Source organism: Nicotiana tabacum, chromosome 9, assembly GCF_000715075.1.
Source record: "Nicotiana tabacum cultivar K326 chromosome 9, ASM71507v2, whole genome shotgun sequence".
Taxonomy (NCBI): Eukaryota; Viridiplantae; Streptophyta; class Magnoliopsida; order Solanales; family Solanaceae; genus Nicotiana; species Nicotiana tabacum.
This window is the reverse complement of record NC_134088.1, coordinates 637,562-662,364: the sequence shown is the minus strand read 5'-3', so window position 1 is coordinate 662,364 and position 24,803 is coordinate 637,562. Positions and strand designations below refer to the sequence as shown.

Here is a 24,803-nt window from a genome sequence, read left to right as displayed (position 1 = left end):
GGAGAAAGCACTTACATGGTGGTATATACACTTGCTTGGTGGGAGGAACACTTGCACCATTGTGGGAGGTGCACTAGGCTGCATTGTTGCTTAGTGTTGCAACACAATACACGGATTGGAAAACATCCGTTACAAACACGAATTATATCACGTTAATATTCACTATTAACAAATAAATTTGGTCCAAAAAATTAATCAATCGATCGATCATTTGACCAAATCCGAATCCAAATCCCATTTCCCATTCACTCTAATTTTAAGACTATTTCATCTTAAACAAAAACTCAACAATCCCCCACATGAATGGGGAATGGCTATATCATGGAAGTATGCATGAAAAACTTGTGTGATTTGCAAACAAGAATTAATTGCATCTGGATAAGTAGGTTTCCCTTTGAACTTTCCGTAGTGAACTTATGTCGGATATACTCGGTCAATCGGTAGATTTGATATCTTTGAACCGTCGAACTTTAGTGTATACCTAGACAACCATAAGTCACACAATCAATCCCTTAACCGTCTTTGGTTCTCATTGTTGTGTTCGTTTCAGCCATGAACACTGCCTGGTTTCATAAGTGCGTAGAGAATTGGTCTTGCAAAATTCTCCTTGAAGCGGCTAACACTTCACACATACATAGGTGATTCCTAAACGTGTCATCTCATAGATACACTATTTGATATACCCTGTATCAAATTTAGAAATCATTAAAAAGCCTTAATGCTTTATCCTTGGTACTGAACATTGTCTCATCACGAGAATGGACTAAAACAAATTTTGTTGACAATGTTGAACCGTCATTAATGACTTTGTTTGATCTCCTTGAACCTAGATCTTGGGATCTCCAGTCTTCTAGGTAGAGTTACCGCCACAATGACTTGTTCTTGGCCATAGTCCCATTCCCCTCGATGATTTCTCAACTACCTCTCTAGTTAGGCCTTTTGTAAGTGGATCTGACACATTATCACTTGACTTTACATAGTCAATCGTGATAATTCCTCTAGAGAGAAGTTGCCTAACGGTTTTATGTCTTCGTCGTATATGACGAGATTTACCGTTATACATAACGCTCCCAGCCCTTCCAATTGCCGCTTGGCTATCACAGTGTATGCATATTGGTGCCAACGGTTTGGGCCAAAATGGAATATCTTCCAAGAAATTCCGGAGCCATTCAGCTTCTTCACCGACTTTATCTAAGGCTATGAACTCAGCCTCCATTGTAGAGCGGGCAATACATGTTTGTTTGGACGACTTCCAAGATACCGCTCCTCCACCAATAGTGAATACATATCCACTTGTGGACTTCGAATCAGTTGAACCGGTGATCCAATTTGCATCACAATATCCTTCAATCACCGCAGGATATTTACTGTAGTGCAAATCAAAGTTTTGGGTATGTTCTAAGTATCCCAAAACTCGTTTCATTGCCATCCAGTGAGATTGGCCTGGATTGCTCGTGTATCGACTTAGTTTACTTATAGCACAAGCTATATCTGGTCGTGTACAATTCATGATGTACATTAAGCATCCCAACACACGAGCATAATCCAATTGTGATATGCTTTGGCCTTTGTTCTTTGCTAGTGCAAGATTCACGTCAATTGGAGTCTTTGCAACTTTAAAGCCCAAGTGCTTGAATTTTTCAAGTACTGTCTTAATATAATGAGATTGTGACAATGCCAGGCCTTGAGGAGTCTTTTGGATCTTAATCCCCAGAATTAAATCTGCAATTCCCAAGTCCTTCATATCAAACTTGCTAGTTAGCATACGCTTAGTAGCATTTATGTTGGCAATGTTATTACTCATTATCAGCATATCATCCACATATAGGCAAACAATGACTATGTGATTTGGAACATTTTTAATGTACACACATTTATCACATTCATTTATCTTAAAACCATTTGACAACATTGTTTGGTCAAATTTCGCATGCCATTGTTTGGGTGCTTGTTTTAGTCCGTAAAGGGACTTAACAAGTCTACATACCTTATTTTCTTTACCTGGAACCACAAACCCTTCAGGTTGTTCCATGTAAATTTCTTCCTCCAACTCTCCATTTAAGAAGGCCGTTTTAACATCCATTTGATGAATTTCAAGACCATACACTGCAGCTAATGCTACTAACATCCGTATGGACGTAATCCTTGTAACTGGGGAGTATGTATCAAAGTAGTCAAGACCTTCTCGTTGTCTATACCCTTTGACAACAAGTCTTGCCTTGAATTTATCAATAGTGCCATCATCTTTCATTTTTCTCTTAAAAATCCATTTAGAACCCAAAGGTTTATTTCCAGGAGGAAGATCAACCAATTCCCATGTATGGTTGTTCAATATGGATTCTATTTCACTATTGACTACCTCTTTCCAGAACAATGATTCCGAAGAAGACATAGCTTCTTTAAATGTTCGAGGCTCATTTTCCAATAAGAAAGTCACAAAATTTGGTCCAAACGAAGTAGACGTTCTTTGACGTTTACTACGTCTTGGATCCCCCTGATTAAATGTACTTTCTTTTGTTTCTTCCCGAGGTCGTTTAGATACTTCACCAATCGACTCGCATTCCTTTTTATACGGATATATATTTTCAAAGAACTCAGCATTATCTGATTCTATAACCGTATTATTAGGAATGTCAGGATTTTCTGATTTATGAACCAGAAATCGATATGCTTTACTATTAGTTGCATATCCTATGAAAACACAATCAACTGTTTTCGGTCCTATTTTTACCCTTTTGGGTTTAGGAACTTGCACCTTTGCCAAACACCCCCACACTTTAAAATAATTCAAGTTGGGCTTCCTTCTTTTCCATTTTTCATATGGAATGGATTGTGTTTTACTATGGGGTACTCGATTTAGTATTCGGCTGGTCGTAAGAATGGCTTCCCCCCACAAGTTCTGTGGCAAACCAGAACTTATCAACAATGCGTTCATCATCTCCTTTAATGAACGATTCTTTCTTTCCGCAATCCCATTGGATTGAGGAGTGTAAGAGGCTGTTGTTTGATGAATAATTCCGTATTCTAAACATATTTGTTCAAAAGGAGATTCATATTCACCACCCCTATCACTTCTTATCATTTTGATTTTCTTGTTAAGTTGCGTTTCAACTTCATTTTTGTATTGCTTGAATGCGTCTATTGCTTCATCTTTACTATTAAGTAAGTAAACATAGCAATATCGAGTACTATCGTCAATAAAAGTTATGAAATACTTCTTTCCACCGCGAGATGGTATTGACTTCATGTCACAAATATCTGTGTGAATTAAGTCTAAAGGATTTGAATTCCTTTCAACCGACTTATAAGGATGTTTAACATACTTAGATTCCACACATATTTGACATTTTGATTTTTCGCATTCAAACTTAGGCAATACTTCCAAGTTTATCATTTTTCGCAAGGTTTTATAATTGACATGACCTAAACGTACATGCCATAAATCATTTGACTCAAGTAAGTAAGAAGAAGCTGAAGTTTTATTATTAGTTTCAACAACTATTACATTCAGCTTGAAAAGGCCCTCAGTAAGGTAACCTTTTCCTACAAACATTTCATTCTTACTAATCACTACCTTGTCAGATACAAAAACGCACTTGAAACCGTGCTTTACAAGAAGTCCAGTAGAGACTAAGTTCTTCCTAATCTCGGGAACATGAAGGACGTTGTTCAAAGTCATGACCTTGCCAGAAGTCATCTTGAGAAATATCTTACCGTATCCTTCAATTTTTGCTGTAGCAGCATTTCCCATAGAGAGCGTCTCTTCGGGTCCAGCAGAAGCATATGTAGAAAATGCTTCCCTCACAGCACACACATGGCGAGTGGCTCCAGAATCAATTCACCACTCCTTTGGGTTTCCTACCAGGTTGCATTCAGAAAGCATGGCGCACAAGTCATCAACATCATCATGCTTTTCTACCATGTTTGCTTGACCCCTTTGCTTGTCTTTCTTCCGAGCACGACACTCCGTAGATTTGTGTCCGGTTTTCCCACAGTTGTAGCAGTTTCCACTGAACCGCTTCTTGCTTGGGTTGTATTTCGGACCAGAAGCCTTCTTTCTCTTTTTGTTATCTTCAACAATATTTGCTCCCATTATTGTTGAATTTCCATGGCCTCTTCTCTCAGCAGCTTTGTTGTCCTCTTCGATTCTCAATCGAACAATGAGATCTTCAAGGGACATCTCCTTTCGTTTGTGTTTCAAATAATTTTTGAAGTCCTTCCACAATGGAGGCAACTTCTCAATTATTGCTGCTACTTGGAATGCTTCATTGATGACAAGACCTTCAATGAAAATTCCGTTAGTAAAATTACTAAAAAATTTACTTTCAATATCAGTATTTATTTGAAACATACCTTCAGCAAGTAGATAATGAATAATCACTTGCAATTTCTGGACTTGGGTAATAACAGACTTGCTATCTACCATTTTGTAGTCCAAAAATTTTGCGGCGACGAATTTCTTCATCCCGGCATCTTCAGTTTTGTACTTCTTTTCAAGTGCATTCCACAATTCTTTTGACGTCTCCACGCCACTGTATACATTATACAGATTATCCTCCAGCCCGCTAAGAATATAATTCCTGCACAAGAAGTCAGAATGCTTCCATGCCTCAATCACGAGAAAGCTATCATTCTCTGGAGTTTCATCTGGAAGATCAGGAACATCTTCCTTGATGAACTTCTGTAGAGATAACGTAGTCAAGTAGAAGAACATCTTTTGCTGCCAGCGCTTGAAATCCATCCCGGAAAATTTTCCGGGTTTCTCTACCGGTGCCAACGCCGGAGTTCGACTTGTCGATGCGTTGGCAGTCATCATCGGAACAGCTTGATTTCCGTCATTCGCCATTTTTACTGTAAAAATGACACAATCAAACGTTTAATAAACGTTTAAAACTGGAGTGAAAAATCACGTAGATTTTAATCTCCAACAAAATGCCACGAAGGTTTTAAAACTGGAGTAAAAATCACGTAGATTTTAATCTCCAACAAACCGCAACGAAGGCTTAACTCTCCAAACGGGAGTACACAAAAAACCACAAAGGTTGGAAACAAGGTTATAGTTTCCAGAATAATAAAAGTAACACAAATACAGAAATTAAATTATTAAATTATTAAATCCCTTAAGATTGTTGTTCCTCTGTACTTGTAAATAATGATTCTGGAAATTAGAACGTTAGCTTATAAACGTAAATATAAATAAAAAAACAGAAATTAATTCGAGCCCACTGAATCCACAGTGTTTCCTTAAGGAATTTAATCCCCTCCTAGTACCCAAGGTTATAGATTATTTCCTCCCAGGATAGAACGAATTACACACTGGTGTAGCGGTACTTCAAACCCCAGTGTTTCAACGAACACAAAGTTCGGCAACAAATCACACTTATGGATGCTTTGTTTGTAGTTAAAAACAATGCAGAATAAGGAGGACAACTCAGAAGTCGAATGGAAATTCTGAGAGGAAGGAATGCAAAGTATAGCCAATGTTGAATTCTTACTGAAGAGAATATCAAATTGCAATTCGTTTTTCCAGTGTATACGCAGTGTATACAGAGCGTATATCCAGTATATGCAGAGTGTATATCCAGTGTATACAGAGTGTATATTAAGTGTATACAGAGTGTTTCAAGTGTTTTTTTCGATGTGTTCTACTTTCTCTCCAACTTATGCTCTATTTATAGCAGTTATTTGAGAGAAATCCGCCCCTTCCATGGTGCAACAAGCACTAGATCATGGAGAAAGCACTTACATGGTGGTATATACACTTGCTTGGTGGGAGGAACACTTGCACCATTGTGGGAGGTGCACTAGGCTGCATTGTTGCTTAGTGTTGCAACACAATACACGGATTGGAAAACATCCGTTACAAACACGGATTATATCACGTTAATATTCACTATTAACAAATAAATTTGGTCCAAAAAATTAATCAATCGATCGATCATTTGACCAAATCCGAATCCAAATCCCATTTCCCATTCACTCTAATTTTAAGATTATTTCATCTTAAACAAAAACTCAACACATTGTACCTTAAACAACAAGAAAATTTTACAGTATTAAGAGTTTAAGGCCTCTTATTAAAATTTAACTTTTAGGATACCAACTTGATTGATTAGCCCTTGTTAATTTTCTCAAATAACGCATAAGCCGACTACCTGCAGAGACGATGCTTCTTTTTAGTCTTTTAGATTGTTCCAAGAATACGTATTTATTCAAAGCTTCAAATACACAAACTCTGCATCAACCATTTCCGTATCTTCCCATAATTATTTTTTGATAAATCTCATATAAATGATCTCCACTCGTGCAATAGTGTGTCAGCAAACAGAGATTGCAAGAATTTGGCTTCAAATTAGCATCTTCCATTTCTTTTAACACCTTTTTAACATGATTTTTATTCTGAAAATATGACATTGTAAATGCATGTGGTAGGCATCACGACAATTTTCTCAAAAATTTTGATGGTTTTATAAGCATCTTTAAAATTGTCTATACTCACGTGCAAAATTATCATCAGCCTAAAGGTCTTGCAATCTAGCTCGAGATCGTGCCAAAGTATATCTTAAATTTTTTATTAATGAATTGAGGTATACCTACTTGGTGACATGCATTTAGTGTGTAATGAAATGTATGCAAGAGTAATTGAAGGCCCGTTCTGACATTTTTTAAACATATATACTGCTTCACATATCTTATTTAGAATTTTAAGGTATCCTTTAATTTTTATTTACCAAGAATTTTTATTTCATATTAATTAATTATCATTTATTTTCTTAATCATGCTCCGCGATGTTAGGTTGAAGAGCTTTTTCTTTTTTTATTAACGCTATTATTTTTATTCTTTTAAATAATATCGTGATACGTGACATTAGGATGTAGAATTAGTACGAGCTTTCCGGCCTTCTGGAATTTTGAGGTGGTGAACGTAGTCGATTTATGAGCGTCTTCCACTAATAATATCCTTGTTTCTACAGAATAACTCATCTGCAGTAATTTAAGTGAAAGATTATCTTTTGTAGGGTGTGTTTGGTATGAAGGAAAATATTTTCCAATTTTTTCATGTTTGGTTGGCTTAAATATTTTGGAAAATATTTTCTTTATGAATTTATTTTTCTCCAATTGGAGGAAAATGTTTTCCTTATCAAAATAAGGGAAAACATTTTCCAAAACTCCTTCTCAATCTTACCTATCCTACTCCCCATCCTCACCAACCCACCCCACACCCCCACATCCACCCACCCCACCCCTCTCTCCAAAAAGTTTTTTTTTGTTCAAATTTTAATATTTTTTTCCGTCACCACCCAACCTGCTACCTCCCCTCCCCCCCCCCCCCCAAAAAAAAAATTTTTTTTTACTTTTTTTTTTAATTTCAAATTTCTTTTTTTTTCGTCTTAGTGCATCAAGCCCCCCAACCCCCACCCCTCCTCCCCCGGGAAAAAAATATTTTTTTTATAAATTTTCAGTTTTAGTTTTTTCATCTTTCGGTTAACAGGTTCAAATTTTACAAGTTCCAAAGTTATGAGTTCAGAGGTTTATGTGTTTGGAAGTTTACGGGTTTAGAAATTATAAAGTTTACGGGTTCGAAAGTTCGCGATTTCGAATTTAGCAGTTTTGAAATTTATGAAATGTGTGGGTTCGGAAAGTTGTTGGTTTGAAAGTTTATGGCTTCATGTTTATTGTATATAAATTATTTATGAATATTTTTTAGAAGTCATTTTCCTTAATTTGCGTACTAAACACCGAAAAATGAATAAGATTACTACTTATTTTCCAAGAAAATATTTTCTTGAAAAATATTTTTCACGGAAAACGTTTTCCATTATACCAAACACACCCTTAATCTATTTTATTTACAGTAGTTTAAATAGCACAAAATAGTAAGGTATACCCTGCTTTAAAAAGAATAACTAGACATATTTTTGTTTATTATAATCCAAAAAATATCTATTGTTTCCTTCCCAATATAATATTATGTTAACTTTTGATTATTTCGATACCACTTGACTTTAGCTTGTTAATCTATACTACAATAATTATGACTACATGGAGATAAATTCAAACAATAAAAAGGTTAGCATTAATAATATGTTATCCTTTATTAAGTTTTCTTTTCCTTTTGAGAATTCTCGTTAGGTTTCTTCAAAAAAAAAAAAAAAAAATTGTATGAGAAGACTAAAAGAAATGAAGACACTCTTTTTAAAAAATTTATGCATGTTTTTGTACCGTGAGCTCATCACTTACTTTATTATTCATGCGTATGTTTAGATGTGTGTGAATCAATCAAGAATGTCTCAACTGGATAAATTCGCATGCTTATACTCGTCTGAGAACTCTTGCTATAGGCGAACGTAACTAAGGGTAGATGTTTGTCCCAACAACCTCGAAAATCAACGGATTTCCTCCGAATAGCCTCTAATGTCTGGATGGTCCTCTTAGACTGGCCATCGGTGAACATCTCATCCTTTTACAAAGTATATATGACTAAGTAAAACTATTAGTTTACGACTAAGCAGTACGACTCCTCCTAAATATTCTTATAAGATCTCAAGAGATAAATAGTTAAACTATACACAAATGGAGATAAACTATTAATGAGCATCTTCACTCTTATTCTACAACTTATTAGTGACGAATGAGAGATACACTATTATCTTTTCTTGCGTTAATTGTTTTCTTTAGATTATATCAATAATACATTTTTTATTTTGGCATACATTTTTTCCAAAACTCGATCCTGGAGTTTTTAAAAATTAAATAATATTTCGAATTGACTTAAATGGAAATTAAAAATTGAGTTAAAAATGAAAACCATTATTGATGAAGAACACGTGAAAATATTATTTACACCTCAGCACTAAAACAAAGCAATAAAAAAAATATTACGTAGCAGTACCAACAGTATCTAAAGCAAAAGCTAATTCATTTTCGGAATATAGAAAGCAAAAAAAAAGAGAGGAGAAAAATGTAACATTCCTCAAATCTATAAAAATTTCAAGAAACGCTCAAGGTAATTTTTTCAATCTTGCCTGAGTGCAAAAAAAATTATACTTCTATTATAGATTTAAACCCTTATAATTGATAAAAAGACTTTCCTTCTTTTCCCTCGTCTTCTTCGTTGCCTCCTCACTCTTTCCATCATCTTCTCTGCCAGAACTTCTTTCCTTTTCGTCGTCTTCCATTACTCTCTGTTCCTATCTTTTCACAGAAATATTTTCTTACTTATTTCATTTTTTTCTTTGTCACACCATACAAATTGTATCCTTTGAATTTGAATTATAGTTTTAGATCTGAAAAAGCCATCTTCGTTGAATTTCAAAGCTCCATGATATGGGCCATGGATGTCCCTGCGCATTAAACTCAATTGGGTGAAGAATTTTAGACGGAAATTTTTTGATTCTACTGCTGGGCTCTATAAAAACTCGACTCGAATGTTTTGAATTTTTTTAATTCGATTAACATTGTAACTTCGTGCTTCAATTTGGATGGGTGTTGATTAATAATGGTATTATTAATTGGTGAGGTAAATTTTTAGTGTTAAAATAGAGGTGTGGGGATGTACATAAGGTGTTTTCTAGTTTAAATTTTGTATAATTGGTATTTATACACACTTATACAATATTGTATAATTATGTATAATTGTGTGTAAATATGTATAAGTATGTATATTTGTGTATAATGTTATATAAATATAATTTTTTTCATTGTACAATATTTTTTTTGTATATATATATATAGTGTATAATTGGCCTCCACGAAAGTTTGATACTTTCTTCTCTTCTTCTTCTTGTTTTTCTTATTTTTTTTTGATATACATTATTATATATTTTATGTACAAATTTATACATTATTATACATATAATGTACATGTACAATTAAAACTAAAATTGAAATGTTTGTATTTTTTCTTACTTTTTCTCGGAAAATCTATGTATAAAATCAATTTATTTGTTTTTTTGACAAATTACAAATTTGCAGCAATATTTTTTTTTTATTTCTACCATTTGAAACTTGGGGAAGAAACAAATATAAGATTTGACAAAGATTCTTCAATAATATTAATGGTTCTAAAATATATCACTATTCTCATTTTATCATCTAAACAATTTAAGTTTCCTCTAGAATTATAGATGTTTCTAGTGCTTTCACTTCTATACAATTTTATATTAAGAAAGCAAATTCAAATATAAAAGCCTTACGTGTTTTCAGAAAATAAATGCCATCATTGAAGATGTTTGTTTCAATTGGAATCTATGCGAAGCGTAGGAATTTATGAAGAAGGAATAATAGCAATAGTTGGTGATGTAAAAAGCGTTTTTTGGACCTTAGCCCTTTATTTTTGGGCTATAAATTTGTAAAATTGTAATTGGGCTAACTAATTGCAATATATGTATATGAATTGTACTTATGTGTAATTCTCTCGATGTTGCAAGGCAAAAAGCTTAAAGCCTTAAACAAAACAAAACGCTCGTTCTGTTTGAGCAAAAACTTAAAGCCTTATACGAAATAGAGGCAGAAGCGGATCTAGTATTTTAGTTCTATGGGTTCAGCATTTAAAATTATGGGTTTATATCTACTATTTATTGCAATTTTAATGATTTTTTACACGTAAATTTATGTTCCGCATTGAAAGTAGTGGGTTCAATTGAACCCGGTAGTTGTATGCTGCATCCGTCACTGAATAGAGGCACCCACAAAACAGCCTTGCTGCTTACTCTCACAGGCAAACATAAAGTTCTAGGTTTCTTTATAGATCACTAATTCTTGAATTTAGGTATATAAATTTTTTTATTGCCAATTATCCTACAATAGTAGTAGGTAAGAATTGAATAGTTAATTCCCCTTTTTCTTTGTATCAACAGTAAGTTCTATGTTTAGGTGTGCAACTTTAAAATTAATTAATTGGAACTTCCGAAGCATAAAGTTAGGATAATTGGAACTCCCAAAGCATAAAATGAAGTATTTTTTTAGATAAGAAAGAAAAAGAAAAAAAGAATTTCTTTTAGAATATTCATAAAGCTGTTATTCAATTATTTTAGAATTGTTCTTAGAAGCTTTATGTTTTCCATGCATTTAGAATCTTTGTTTGTAACGTATATTTTATCAAAGTTATTTTCCTGTCGTTAAGACTCACTGAGTAAAATGGATGGTAATGACGTTCTTTTTTTGGAACCTGTATTGATCTGCGGTATAATGTAAGAATCCATTTTGCAGGTGAACAAACTACACGTTAGAACTTCCTTCACTTCCAGTGCAATTAGTGAGCTCCGCTTTTATCCGTGGAGTATTCCTTTGAGTCGTCATCGTTTTGCTATTTCTTTGTTTACTTGGAGATCTGGCCGGAAATCTCATGTCCTGAGCAATGCGTCAGTTTATCAGTAGAGGCTTCATAGACATAGTCGGTGGGTTAAGATTCATGTGTTTTTGATAATAACTTTGCAGTATTTCAGTAGTTACTCCGAATAAAGTTTTGAAGTGAGTTTATTTTAGATATTCAAATTAATTAAAAGTATCTGATTAAATTATTGTCTTATTACCTATAAAGTTTGAAGTTATAATAGTTTTGATAAGCACAAATAATTTCCTTGGTCAAACTTAGCGATCGGATCCGTTACAACTTGTTCAAAAAATGGGCCGTGACAAAAACGACAGTAAATGGAAAGATAAGTGCATTTTCAGAATTTGAGAGGCGCTATATTACCGACCTTAGCCTACCTAATATGGCTATACCCATTTATTTTAAACATTGAATTTTAAATATAAAAGAGAAAAAGAAAACATATAAAAAGTGAGGCGAGTGGGGGAAGAATATTAGTGGGCTTTTGGACATAAAAATGTGATTTTTGAAAAAAGTAGTATTTGGAATTAAGTTGAAAAATAATACTTGAAATTTAAAATTATGTTTGAACAGATATTTCACTTTTAAAAATATTGCAATTTTGTGTGTGCAAAAATAAAAATAAAAATAAAAATAAAAAAAGTGGTCAAAACTACTTTTTGATTATTGAAAAACTTGTTTTCAAAAAATCTCCATAAACTTACAAAATTTTATGAACAAACACTTTTTTTAAAAAAAGAAAAAATTATGGACAAACGTGTCCTTAGCCATAATATACATACAAAGGTCTCTGGTTAGGAGGAATTTATCCTTAAACTTTAGCAAAATTAACTGAAATAGCCGATCGCCCAATCACTGAAATTTAAAATGATCGGCAAATATGTAATATATTATATTAATAATTTATGTATAATATTTATATAACCGTATATATATACCGAGTAGAAAAAATAAACATTGATTTTGATCGGATATTCCTAATAATAAACGAAAAAGGGCCAAAATTGACCCTGTACATCTGCCTAGGATATTTTTGTCTGTCCATTAATAGTTAGTTATTTTTTGCCCCTGTCATTTATAAAACTGGCATATATTTGCCCCAACAATTTGACAAAAGATTCACTTTTGCCCCTTTTCAATAAAAGAAAGTCATAATATACATACGGCTGCTAAGCTGAGTATTAAGAGGCAGGCTCCTCCATTTTTGTTTGTTGCGCCCAAATTCCACACTCCAAAAGCCACCACCACCGAATTAAAGGTGTTCTGGTTTGTGGAACCATTCCAATCATGACGTACGCTACTCACGTTCTTCGTCACTCCAAAAAGGTAAGGTGTGATTCTTCAGATTCCTTTTTCTTTTTGTTTATTTCAATTTGAATCCCTAAAATCTGCTTAATTTTGAATCTGATTTACAATTGTAGTATGATCCATGTTAGTCCGTGAATGGTTCTGCCGCATTTTAAGTCAATCGAGTTTGGAATCCGTGCGATTCATTTATATTGATGTTAGGTTGAACGAGGCGCATTTTCATTTGATAATCACAAGCTACCTTTTTCACACCTCGATTATTACATGTTACCTCCCACCAGCAACTCTACCCATCAAGACTTAGAGGCACATTGGAGATTTGAATTTGAGATCTCATGGTTCTCGTCACACTTCATTTGCCACACCCTTGGGTGCGAAAAAAGATCTTTTTATTTTGTTTTTGTCTTGTAGACTTTTGGCATATGGTTTGCTGCTTGATGTTAGTCATATAGTGAAACCTCAAGCAATTGGCCAAATCATTTCAGAATGTCATATCACATATACTTGCTATCTGTATTTAGTTATTTTTTCCAGTCTCTCGCTTTCCCTTTCTAGGTTATAAGTGTTCTATTATTCTATATTGCTCGAACTCTTCAAAATCCTTGGCACACCCGTGTTGACACAACAAGGGTGTGGCCGTGGCGATCCATATCGGATTTGGTCAACTTACCTAGGGTGCTTTGACTAAATTGATGACCAAGAAGAATAGATTGATTGGGCATTTGGTTTGATTTTTGAGTTTATGCCATGTATACATATGGTTATAGTTGTATAAAGTATGAGGATGCTTTGCTATTACACGAGACATCTTATGAATATAATATTTATTTATTTTTAAAATAAAGAATTACTCCCTCCATTTCAATTTAGATAAGGTAGTTTGATTCGGCACGGAGTTTACGAAAAAAGAAGATTTTTGAAACTTGTGGTCTTAAAAGCTTAAGGGGTAAAAGCTTTGTGGGCCATGACATTTGTGCGGTTATAAACGATTCTCATTAGGGGTAAAATGAAGAGTTTAAAGTTGAATTATTTCCAAATTTAGAAATATGTCATTTATTTCGAAGGATCAAATCATAGAGATAGCGGATCTTAAGAGGCGGAAGAAAAGGAACCTCGGCGACCCAGAGATCGCGGAGTCCGCGCCCGTGCCGAAAGTGAAGAAGCTTTCCTCTCCTTTCAGTCGAGCATGCCCGCCCTTTAGCACTTCCCTTCCCGAAGTGGGAGTAGGAGAAAGGAAAGCGCACTCGATCAATTACCATGCCGTGTCGTAAGACAAAAAGTCACCCGCAGGTGCTTTTGACCTTGACCGAGTCTTTTCTAGTACGGACCTGGCGTGTGGTAGCGGGCGAACTAAGGATTTCGTGCTTGCAAGGAAGCGTGCAAGTGGGTGAACGCATCACCAGCCAAGCTAGTCACTTGGAACATAGGGGATTTGTAAAGTGCCATTCTTTCCTCAGCGCAGTCTGGGCCTTTCTGAGTTAGGGAGGTTTCTTTCTCTCTCTTCGAAAAGTGCTTCTCTGCATTGTCTCTCTCCTTATTCCTTTATAGCAGTACCCCAACCTAGGTTAGGGGGTCGTTAGACCGTAGCTTGCTGCTGAAAAACGTTGCTAGGCTAGCGCGGCTCGCTTCGCTCTTCAAGCTCCGCCCCCTGAGCCTTTTCCTTTGTGAACATTTGTGTGCCCATAAGACATGACAAAAATTGGGCTTCTAGACGCCTTACAATAAAGAAGCCCCGGCCCCTCGGTGTCTTACACGTCTTCTTCGACCCTGCCGAAGCAGCTTTCTTTCTTCAGGTAGTGAAGTCACTCCGATTTGTGTATGACTTGACGCTCTAAAGTCTGTATCTTGCCCCTAGTTACTTAATTGTATTCGACTTCTATCGCAGATCTGTTATTTCCTCGCTATTCGAAATATCATAAGAGAAGAAAGCTGGCAGGTTGGATCCTAGGGTAGATTCCTGCTGTTGAATGATCGACTAGCTTCCTCTTTAGTTCTTTGATATTGGGTTCGTGTTCAGTGTACCGCTCTTTTTATATATGAAATTACTTCGTCCTTTTTTTTAGCCCTTTTTCGTTTGTCCATCTTTTTTTCTCCCATGCTTTCCGTTGGTCAACAACCAACCAAAGTGCTCTATACTTCTTCACTACTCGTACAGGCTTGACGGAGTTAAGCTGTATTGAGGGAATCGTTTTGTCTCAATCAATCAAGAAAGTACCTCATCTAATTTGAAACGGAGGGAGTAGATAAGTTTTAGTTTAATAGATTCGATTAATCGAAATATATACTCCATAATATACATTTATCAGTTGTATCCCAGCACCCCTATCCGCACTCGAAACCATATCATGAATCTTAAAACTCATGTGATGAAGAATCCGACCTCTATATCTACACCTGTATAGGATAGCCGCACCCGTCCAAGTATGGCTGTCCGGACGGGACGGGACCTCTATATCTACACCTGTATAGGATAGCTGCACCCGTCCAAGTATGGTTGTCCAACGGGACGGGCCGTCCCGTCCCGTCCCGCTTCAAGTTAAATGGGATGAGCCAATGTTAAACGGGACACGGGATGGGACGGGACGACCATTTCGTCCCGTTTGTCCCGTTTCGTCCCGTCCCGTTCCGTCCCGTACCGTCCGACAGATATTATTGATAAGTTACAAAGAAGCTATATAGGAGCTTACAAATATTAGTATGATAATTTGTAATTAGCTACTAAGAGGCCTAGTTCAAACAGAACCCTTCCTATAAGGTGGCTGCGTCAATTAGGTGCTCTTCAAAAGAATTATATTTGTATTTGAGATTTGAAAGTTCTATTAAAAAAATAAAAGGCTCTAAGCGTTGAATTTATTTATGAATTGTCTTAGTTACTTAATAGTTAATACTTTGAAATTATATTAAATAAATTATAACTCTATTATAAATTTATAATTACTAGAATATTTCATTACAAGTCTTTTGTTTTAATATTTTATAATTCTTTACTTAGTTTTCTAATTTTCATTTTAACATAGTAACATTTAAGTTTATTAAATAAGTCAAAAATCTAGCCGTTGCAAACTTTAAAAACATAGTAATTTTCAAAAAACTAGACGTTTTTTAAAAAAAAAATACACTTAAGGCCCACGAACCCGTCCCGTCCCGTTCCGTCCCATCCCGTTTGTTAGCGGGACGGGATGGGACGAACGTTTCGTCCCGTTTGTCCCGTCCCGCCACCATCCCGCTTAAATGTCGTCCCGTCCCGTCCCGTTAATTTGGTCCCTTCCCGTTGGACAACCTTACGTCCAAGCAACATACATTCATCTTCTTCCCTCGCAGTGTGAAAGAAGAAAAGAAAAGAAAGGGATATACTTTAAATTATATACTGTGTAAAATATGAGTCTCAAGGTTTTTGGACTACTGGTTATGGAGGAGTACTAGAGCTCTGTGGAAAAATGTTGTTGGCAATATTGGTTTTGTGGTGGGTGATGGAAGAAGGATTGCTTTCCAGGATGATATTTGGATAATTAGGCATGCTCCCTTAAAAGAGTTATTCCCAGATCTTTTCAGACTCACTGTTTTACTGAATGCTACTTTGGCTATTACTAGAGGGCAAAAGGATGGAATTTCAATTTTAGGAGACATGGGGATTGGGAAGAATGGCTGAATTTGTGGAAGTACTTGAACCTTTTAGAGGTTTGACCCAAGGACAAGACAAACTACTCTGGAAAGCTCATAGCAAGGGTATTTTCACAGTGAAATCTTGTTATAGGCTAATTCTGTTGAAATTTGGAAGACAAATGCCGAAAGTATAAAAGTGGCATGCTTCACTTGGTTGGTGGCTATAAAGGCTTGCCTGACACATGAAAATGTACAGAAAAGAGGATTTAATTTGTGCTCAAAGTGTTACCTTTGTGGAGTCAAGTCTCAGAATGCCAGTCTCTTATTTTTGCATTGTCATATTACTGACCAACTGTGGCAGCTGCTTCCTAACCTGGTGGGACTTAAATGGACTATGCCTAATGATACTTGTGACCTGTTAAAGTGCTGAAGCATTGAAGTAAGAAGTACAAATCAGAATAAGTGGTGGTATACCATCTCTGCATGCATATAGTGGAGTTGGACTATATGGAGAGAAATAAATGACAAATGCTTCGAACTTCGAACACAAAGGAAACTCCATTCTGAAGATAAAGATGAATTGCTTACTTTTGGTGTATACAGAATTATGTAAATGAAGCTGAAGCAATGATAGAAGATTAGGAAGGGACACTCCATAGGACTCTCTGTAAATACTTTTGAACAACGCCTTTTCAGTGCCCTTTTTTAAAAAAAATAAAATAATACACTTACCTTTCTCAGATTTTTTTTTTCTTTCAAATGCCATCACCTAATATAAGTAATTTATGCCCTTTGGAACATTCAAATGTGTGTTCTGTTATTCCAGAACCTGTTCATCTCATTTGTTTCTGTTTCCGTTGCTTTGCAGATCAGAAGTTCTTCAAATTTATTACGGCATGACTCTCTCCGCTGGTTCAGTAATGGCACGAGGCCTTCTGTGGAGAAGGGAGATGGTATATTAGTAGATTTAATTATTCTTGTTGATGAATTATGCACGTTATCATATGTTTGTCATTCTGAACATCTAATGGTCAGTTATTTTCTTGTTATTGGCTCTCTCACGGTGGCGATGTTTTCATTTTTTTCCTTGTAATGAATGACTCAAATATGTGTGGCTTTTACAGATATTTTAAGGTGCCAGTCTGGTTTCAATAGATGCAACTCAGATTCAGCAGTCTCCAACAACAGCTGTAGAGCAGTATCTCCCACGGTTGTGACTAAACCTCTTTTCCTTTGTTACCCTCCTTTTATAGCTTGCTTTTCCTGTTGATTTTTTAGCAGCAATCAGATTATCTTAACGTGCTTCTAACTGTAGATGTCATGTGTGGCAACATATAATGGAAATGCTCTGAGAGCTGCAATTGCTCCATCTGCCTCCACTGCTAGCATGGCTTTCATGAGAGGGTTTGTTCTTTGGCTTACTTCTTCTTCCCTTATATATATTTTTAGAAAATAATTTTTTGATCAGACTCTTGAAGCAGATTCTGATTTGTCTTCTTTGTGTCAGATCACAAGTGCCTTCAAGGAGGTGTTTCTCCACTGCTTCAGGTTCTTGTTTTTAGTGTCACTTTGGCTTTTGGCTATTTAACTAGAAATCAGTTCTCAGGGCATCCTCCAAAATGCTTATAAACCATGCTCTATTTCAATGAGCATTTATCTACTCGCTGCAACTTTAGTCCTATTTTTATCAGTTAAGGTTCATGGGAGGGCAACTTCATGTCAATGCACACTAATAGAGTCATTTGCATTGACATTAACCCTATCTGCTTTAGTTGTATTTGTGTCTGTTTTTCGAACTTTTTGCCTGAGGCATCCTTCTTATCCTTAGTTGCTTTAATTTGGAAACATGGAACCAAAGAGGGAGAACCCTCAAATTTGGAGTCAAATTAATCTTGTGTCTTTTCTATTTCAGATTTTCCTCCACACCAAGAGATTGGTATGCCCTCTCTTTCACCTACAATGACAGAGGTATGTAGCTTCTCTCACTAAAGCTCCTTTGAGCATCATTATTATTTTCCACTTATGTTTGTCTTAGTGTCTCAGTGGTTCCATACTTATAATACAGGGAAATATTGCCAGATGGTTAAAGAAAGAGGGTGATAAAGTTTCTCCTGGTGAAGTGCTATGTGAAGTGGAAACAGTATGATCATTTTTAGCTTCTTTTATCATGATGTTATTGAGGGAGTGTTCTCCCTTATGTGTCTTAACTTCTGGATTCTGGTATTTATGCTACTCCTTCCCTATAGGATAAAGCAACAGTGGAGATGGAGTGCATGGAAGAGGGATATCTAGCTAAGATTCTTCGCGGTGACGGAGCAAGTAGTATCAAAGTTGGAGAGGTATTGATGCTTAATCCAACTGATTGGGAGTACCAGTTTGGTCTGTTTATCTTGGTGTTAGATAATTTAGACCTTAAGCCATGTGATAAAGGGACTCACTGTCATCTGTATTGTTGAGGGGCTCACCGTTATCTGTATTGTTGAATTTTTCACTTGTTAGTTCAGGATTTGCACTGTGTGGATGTAAAATCTCTACATAATTGTATAGATCTGCATTGATATAGTTGATGCATCACACAGCACATTCCACCACAAAGGCTAATGTGGTTATTCTAGTCCCTTCATTTGACTTATATTCTAGTTGGTCGTTTGTTTCTAGGCTGGCGCTTTGCTGAACCTTTGATATTTTAGCTAATAGCTGAATAATGAACCTGACAATTCCCCTATTTTATGATGTAATCCATCATGCCAGTTACAATAGGCTCCTAATCTCATATAGGTGACCCAGCAGAAGTTCTTCCTCTGTGAATCTTATTGTGCCTTGAGCTACATGCCAAAAAAGCTACATCATTGTGAGAATTAATCATAATTTTGTTTGTTTGATGAATGTTGGAAATTCTGTAGGTGATTGCTATTACCGTTGAAGAGGAAGATGACATTGCAAAATTTAAAGATTACCAACCTTCAACATCGGATGCTACACCTTCACCAAAAGCGCCTCCTCCTCCAACTCCTTCCAAAGAAGAGGTTGCCGAGAAACCTGTCACCCCATCAGAGCCAAAAGTTTCTAAACCTAGTGCGCCTCCGGCAGATCGCATTTTTGCTAGTCCTCTGGCTAGAAAAATAGCGGAAGATCACAATGTACTATCTTGTTCAATTAAATTTGTTTCGGAAATATGATTCAGGTTGATATGTTTTAGCCTTGAGGTTAATTCTGCATTTGTATGAACATGAACAGATACCTCTCTCAAACATCAAAGGAACAGGTCCTGAGGGACGTATTGTGAAAGCTGATATTGAAGATTATCTTGGTAACATTCTTCCTAGTCTGCATATATTTACTTATATGCTAGTTGATGTTCCTAGTCTCCTTTTTTTTTCTTATGAAAGGAAAGATTTGTCAAAGAAGAATCAATAATCTTTATTTTTCTCTCGATAATGTAGCTTCTCGCGGAAAGGAAGCCCCTGCAGCAGCTCCTAAGGCTGAGGAATCTCTTGATTACACAGATATTCCTGTTTCACAGATAAGAAAGGTACTATTTACACCTCTAGGGTATGCATCCTCATGTTCCCAGAATAAGCCAATTTTAGATGCTTGTCCGTGTTATCTCCAATTAATCCCTTGTATTAAGTGTTAGCCTGTTAGTTATACTTTTGTTACCCACTTCTTTTACAAGCACAAGGTTTTGTCCTAGTTATACCAGTTTTGGTGTAATCTGTGCAGGTGACAGCTTCTAGGTTGCTGCTGTCAAAGCAAACCATTCCCCATTACTATTTGACTGTTGATGCATGCGTCGACAAACTTATGGAGTGAGTATTACTTTCATTGTTCAACAGCCGAATTGATTATTTTTCTGTTATTCATCTTGCCTGTTGCTTGGTCTGCAGATTGAGGAGCCAGCTCAATTCATTGCAAGAGGCTTCGGGAGGAAAGAAGTTATCTGTTAATGATCTTGTAATAAAGGTATGAAATACTCCATTTAGATCCACTGTGCCACCTGACAAGGAAAAAGGAAAAGAGAGCAATGGTCCTGTTATCTCGTTTCAAGGAGTCGATTCTAGCATTTCTGTATTTCGTGAAGAGTCCAGAAAAGAGAGAAAAAGTCTTGTCAAAAACCAAGACTTTTAATATAGTTTCTAAATATATAAATTTTACACTTATATTGAAGTAATCGGTGTAAATATGTAAATTTTACTCTTAAAGGTCTTTTGACCACTGTTTCAACGTTTTTTTGGAATGGAGAAGTACATAATACGGGGTATATAAGAGAGATTTTGTCATCAGTTATTTGTGGTGACCTGTCTCAGAGGTAGATGATCTGGGTAACTTCATTGCAGGCTGCTGCTTTAGCTCTTCGAAAAGTTCCTCAATGCAACAGTTCATGGACCAATGATTACATTCGCCAGTAAGTGGAAGATATGAAGCAAGAAGTCTTCTGTAGTTGAAATTTGCTGTGTATATTAATAGTGCATTCTTTCTTGCAAACAGGTATCACAACATAAATATCAATGTAGCAGTGCAGACTGACAATGGGCTTTACGTTCCTGTTGTCAGGGTTCGTTCTCATCCCAGTCTACTGCTTATAATAATTGGATATATCTTGATTCTTACTACCGGTTATATTTCATCTTGGAAAATCTGCGTTGTTGGCAGGATGCTGATAAGAAAGGTTTATCCACTATTGCCGAGGAAGTGAAGAACTTAGCCCAGAAAGCAAAAGAGAACAGCTTAAAACCACAGGATTATGAGGTGTGCATTGCAGTTAAATATCTTCTTTTGCATAGTTGGACAAAAGTATATTTTATTCAACTCTTGTTTCTTTTTTCACAGGGAGGGACATTCACTGTTAGCAATTTGGGAGGGCCTTTTGGTATTAAACAGTTTTGTGCCATCATTAACCCTCCACAATCAGCCATCCTAGCTGTTGGTTCTGGTAAGCTTGCATCTCATTGAACTGATTAATTTCAGCTGTGATATCTTGTGCTCATCACCACTTGCTCTTAAATAGCTGAGAGAAGGGTGATACCTGGTTCGGGCCAAGACCAGTATACGCTTGCCAGTATGATGTCTGTAACATTGAGCTGTGATCACCGGGTGATTGATGGTGAGTGACTTTACTGACTATTAGATAGTTGGTTCTTCATATCCACTTCTTTAAAAAGCAATTCATGATTAACCTTTAATTATTTCCTTTTGTCTAGGCGCAATTGGTGCACAATGGCTCAAAGCATTCAAAGGCTACATAGAGACTCCAGAGTCTATGTTACTGTAGATTGATACTTCTTTTTTGTTGTTGTTGATCCTTTGAATTCTTCACGTTTTCCTCAACAAATGGGATGAATTTTGATGTATGATTAGTGGGATTTGATGTGCCAGCCTGATCTTATTGCTTGATATAAGCATTATTATTAGGGGAAAGTGGCTGAACAACTTGGGAATAAATGAGGCTGCAAAGCTGTGTACCATTGATTTAGGTTTTTCGTGGCGCAGAGTGTAAATTCCAGTTTTTGCTCGAGGTCATTGAGTTGATAGAATACTTACTGAAATTCATTATTTTAATAAGATTCACTAATCTGTTCAATATGAGGCTGTTGCTTGAATCCATGATTATCTTCTTGATTAACATATGGGTACAGTTCTGTCTGTTTCAATATCGTTTCTTAGAGCTAAGATAAAAACGTATTAGCAATTAAAATTAGTGCGGCAAATGCTTTAAATCAGCCGGATAAGAAGTCGTGAAACAAGATCGGATTGATTTTTTTAACAAAATTCCAACCCTCATAATCATATAGAAAAGTTGATAGCAACTTGAATAAAAAGACACCTCACTAGTGTCTCACTCAATCTTTGCCTCACTGGTGTAATACACAACCAAAACTAGACAAATTTGGTGAATCAAAATCAATCTATCTGCTAATATGAGCAATGAAGGAGTTGAGCTCTAGTTGAGAAACACCTCCTTCATTTCTTGATTGCCAAACTTCTCTACCCAAATTCTCAGCCCTACTTCTCATCTCCTTCCCTTTTTTAGACACCATCAATCTATTTACAACTTTCTCAATTGTTAATGAGTTAACCAATTCCATTTGGTGTGCTTCTTCTGTCGCTGGAATACCAACTTCTAAAATATCAATTATTAGTGAAGCATTCCATGGTTGTTCAGAGTGCATTGGCCAAGCTAATATTGGAACTCCCATTGTAATACTTTCCATGCATGAATTCCAACCACAGTGACTCATAAATCCGCCAATAGAAATGTGTCCCAAGATTTCTAACTGTGGTGCCCAATCTGTTACAACCATACCTATTCCTTCCATTCTTTCTTCATACCCTTTTGGTATTCTTGCTTTTCTTGTTTCTCCATCAAAAACATTTCCTTTATCTGCATCTCTCAACACCCACAAAAACTTTTGCTTGCTCTTTTCTAACCCCATAGCCAATTCTTGAATTTGTTCATTGGTCATTGTAGTTGCCGATCCAAAAGAGATGTAAAGAACAGATTTTGGAGCTTGTTTATCTAGCCATTCCAAGCTTTTGTGCCTGTTTCTTGAATCTTTGCCTGCAACCATTGTTAAATCTGGTAGTATAGGTCCAACAACCCATTGCTTCTTGTTTGCATTCATTTCCAACTTGTTTAACATATCAACATAAGTTCCTTCAATCAATCTGCATGAATTGAATATATCTCCTGATCTATAGTGCATAAACTCATACTGATAAGCCATAAAATTCATGATTTCAAAGGAAAAACAGCCTTCCATTGATGGTAGATTTTTTGGCATTCCCTCAACTGGAAAAGGTCTTCCAATAGCTTCCCAAAAGCTAAACAATTGAGTGAAAGCAGAGATGCAATTGAAGGCATAGGACTCTGCATTTGAAATGGAAGAAACATCCTGCACCACAGAAGACATAAGAGGGTCATGTATAACAATAATTCTTTTCACTTTGTTGGAGAATTCATGTAGGAGATTCGAAAACGGTTCGCGTAGCTGTTTAGAGGCTTCAAAAGATGGTTGAAGATGTGTTGGAAATTTTGAGATGGAATTTTGAACTGGAGGAGGAGACTCAAAATCTGGAGTTGGGAATTCATGAAACTGAATTTTCTGCATATCTTGAAGGTTTCTTGATTTAGCCTGCTGAATGTGAGTTTTGAAGCCAACAAAATGAGTTGGAATCCCATATGAAGAGATCAGACATGAAAATTGTAGCAGCTGGTTAAGATGGCCTTGTGCTGGAAATGGCACTACAAATACAACAACAGATTCCATACTTCTCTTCTTTACTCAGATTTATTTTTGGGCAAGTTCACTGGACCATGTTATATTGAATTTGTTTATCTTTAGATAATATTTCTTGGTTTCCAAGGAAAATGAAGTCAACAAAAGTACATATTTTAAGGTAGTCTAAAGAATAGGATAAGAAAACTGAATTTTGTCAGACTAAGATATGATTTAAAAAACCTGTAACTTTAACTCATCATCTACATCATATCTAGCAGCTGTTGCTTTCTATATTTTATTTGCTTCTCAAGAATTAGTCTTCTTGCTATTTTTACTTGAATAAAACAAAGTCATTGATGGTATAGTAATATTTTAAGCCAAATTGATGCCAGCACTTTTATACAATTGAATAGAAAATCAACTTTATTAGACTCATACATCTTCCATTTTTTTAAGAGGTTGCTTCAAATATACAACTTGGAGGGGAGTCTTGGCATAACTGGTAAGGTTGCTGCCCTGTGATCAGGAGGTCACGGATTCGAATCGTGGAAATAGCCTCTTGTAGAAATGCAGGGTAAGACTGCTTGCAATAGACCCTTGTGGTTCGGCCTTTCTTACGACCCTGCGCATAGCGGGAGCTTAGTGCACCAGACTGTCTTTTTTCTTCAAATATACAACTTGAGCAGGAGTAGTTGGCGACTGCATTGCAAGATGAAGAGGTAAATTCCATTAATCATAGCACCAAGTGGTTGCTCAAAATTGTGTACAAGGACAATGGACATAGACCTTTTCATCATATAGGAAATCTAGAAGTCTAGTATCAAAGTAATGTACAATGTTCAGATTAAACCAAAAAAAAAAAAGACAGGAAATATCTAAATCTTGATCAAGGGTTGCTGCTGCTTTGTTTTTCCGATATACTTGCTACTCCTCTCTAACCAGATTGTCCATAGGATGCACAGAGGCGGAGCTCTTCAGTCTTTTCGGTTGCTTCAGTTGATATACTGAACTGTTGCAATATTAAAAATTCCTCTTGTGGTTAATTTAGTGAATTATTATTCTAATCTGATGTTTTCAAGTAAGCAACTTAGTCAATCTGACAACCATAGCAACACATAATATCTGCTTTGTAGTATCCTATTCATGAGATTACTACTAAATGATTTGTTATACCTCGACTGAGCTATGCATGCTTGAAGATCTTCATGCTGAGCCAGTGAAAATATATTGCGACAACTAGGATAGGAAGTGATAATGGAACCAGAAAGCAGTAATATCTGTAACGCGAAAGAATCACAAAGTCAAAACTACTTTCCATTACCATCAATACAAAAATG

The 24,803-nt window shown here is 35.9% G+C and overlaps 2 protein-coding genes across 3 annotated transcripts; one reads left to right on the top strand and one right to left on the bottom strand.

Annotated features, from left to right (window-relative positions):
* The first annotated feature begins 12,445 nt into the window (after positions 1 to 12,445).
* LOC107768212 (dihydrolipoyllysine-residue acetyltransferase component 2 of pyruvate dehydrogenase complex, mitochondrial) lies at positions 12,446 to 21,827 on the top strand. 2 transcript variants are annotated; one of them, XM_075221345.1, is made up of 19 exons: positions 12,446 to 12,666; positions 17,115 to 17,199; positions 17,371 to 17,456; positions 17,562 to 17,650; positions 17,754 to 17,794; positions 18,159 to 18,214; positions 18,312 to 18,386; positions 18,493 to 18,585; positions 19,150 to 19,386; positions 19,484 to 19,556; positions 19,690 to 19,778; positions 19,970 to 20,055; positions 20,134 to 20,209; positions 20,584 to 20,651; positions 20,735 to 20,801; positions 20,900 to 20,995; positions 21,077 to 21,179; positions 21,255 to 21,350; positions 21,448 to 21,827. In XM_075221345.1, exons 4-19 carry the CDS (start codon positions 17,562 to 17,564, stop codon positions 21,516 to 21,518), a joined length of 1,416 nt encoding a protein of 471 aa, XP_075077446.1. In that variant the 5' UTR covers positions 12,446 to 12,666; positions 17,115 to 17,199; positions 17,371 to 17,456; the 3' UTR covers positions 21,519 to 21,827. The 2 variants fall into 2 exon arrangements, with proteins under 2 accessions (XP_075077446.1, XP_016442803.2); XM_016587317.2 differs by having other exon boundaries at positions 12,503 to 12,661.
* A 152-nt stretch (positions 21,828 to 21,979) lies between these two features.
* LOC107768192 (zeatin O-glucosyltransferase-like) lies at positions 21,980 to 23,757 on the bottom strand. Its single transcript, XM_016587299.2, has one exon. The coding sequence runs from the start codon at positions 23,512 to 23,514 to the stop codon at positions 22,153 to 22,155; it is 1,362 nt and encodes a 453-aa protein (XP_016442785.2). The 5' UTR covers positions 23,515 to 23,757; the 3' UTR covers positions 21,980 to 22,152.
* Between the last annotated feature and the right edge of the window lie 1,046 nt (positions 23,758 to 24,803).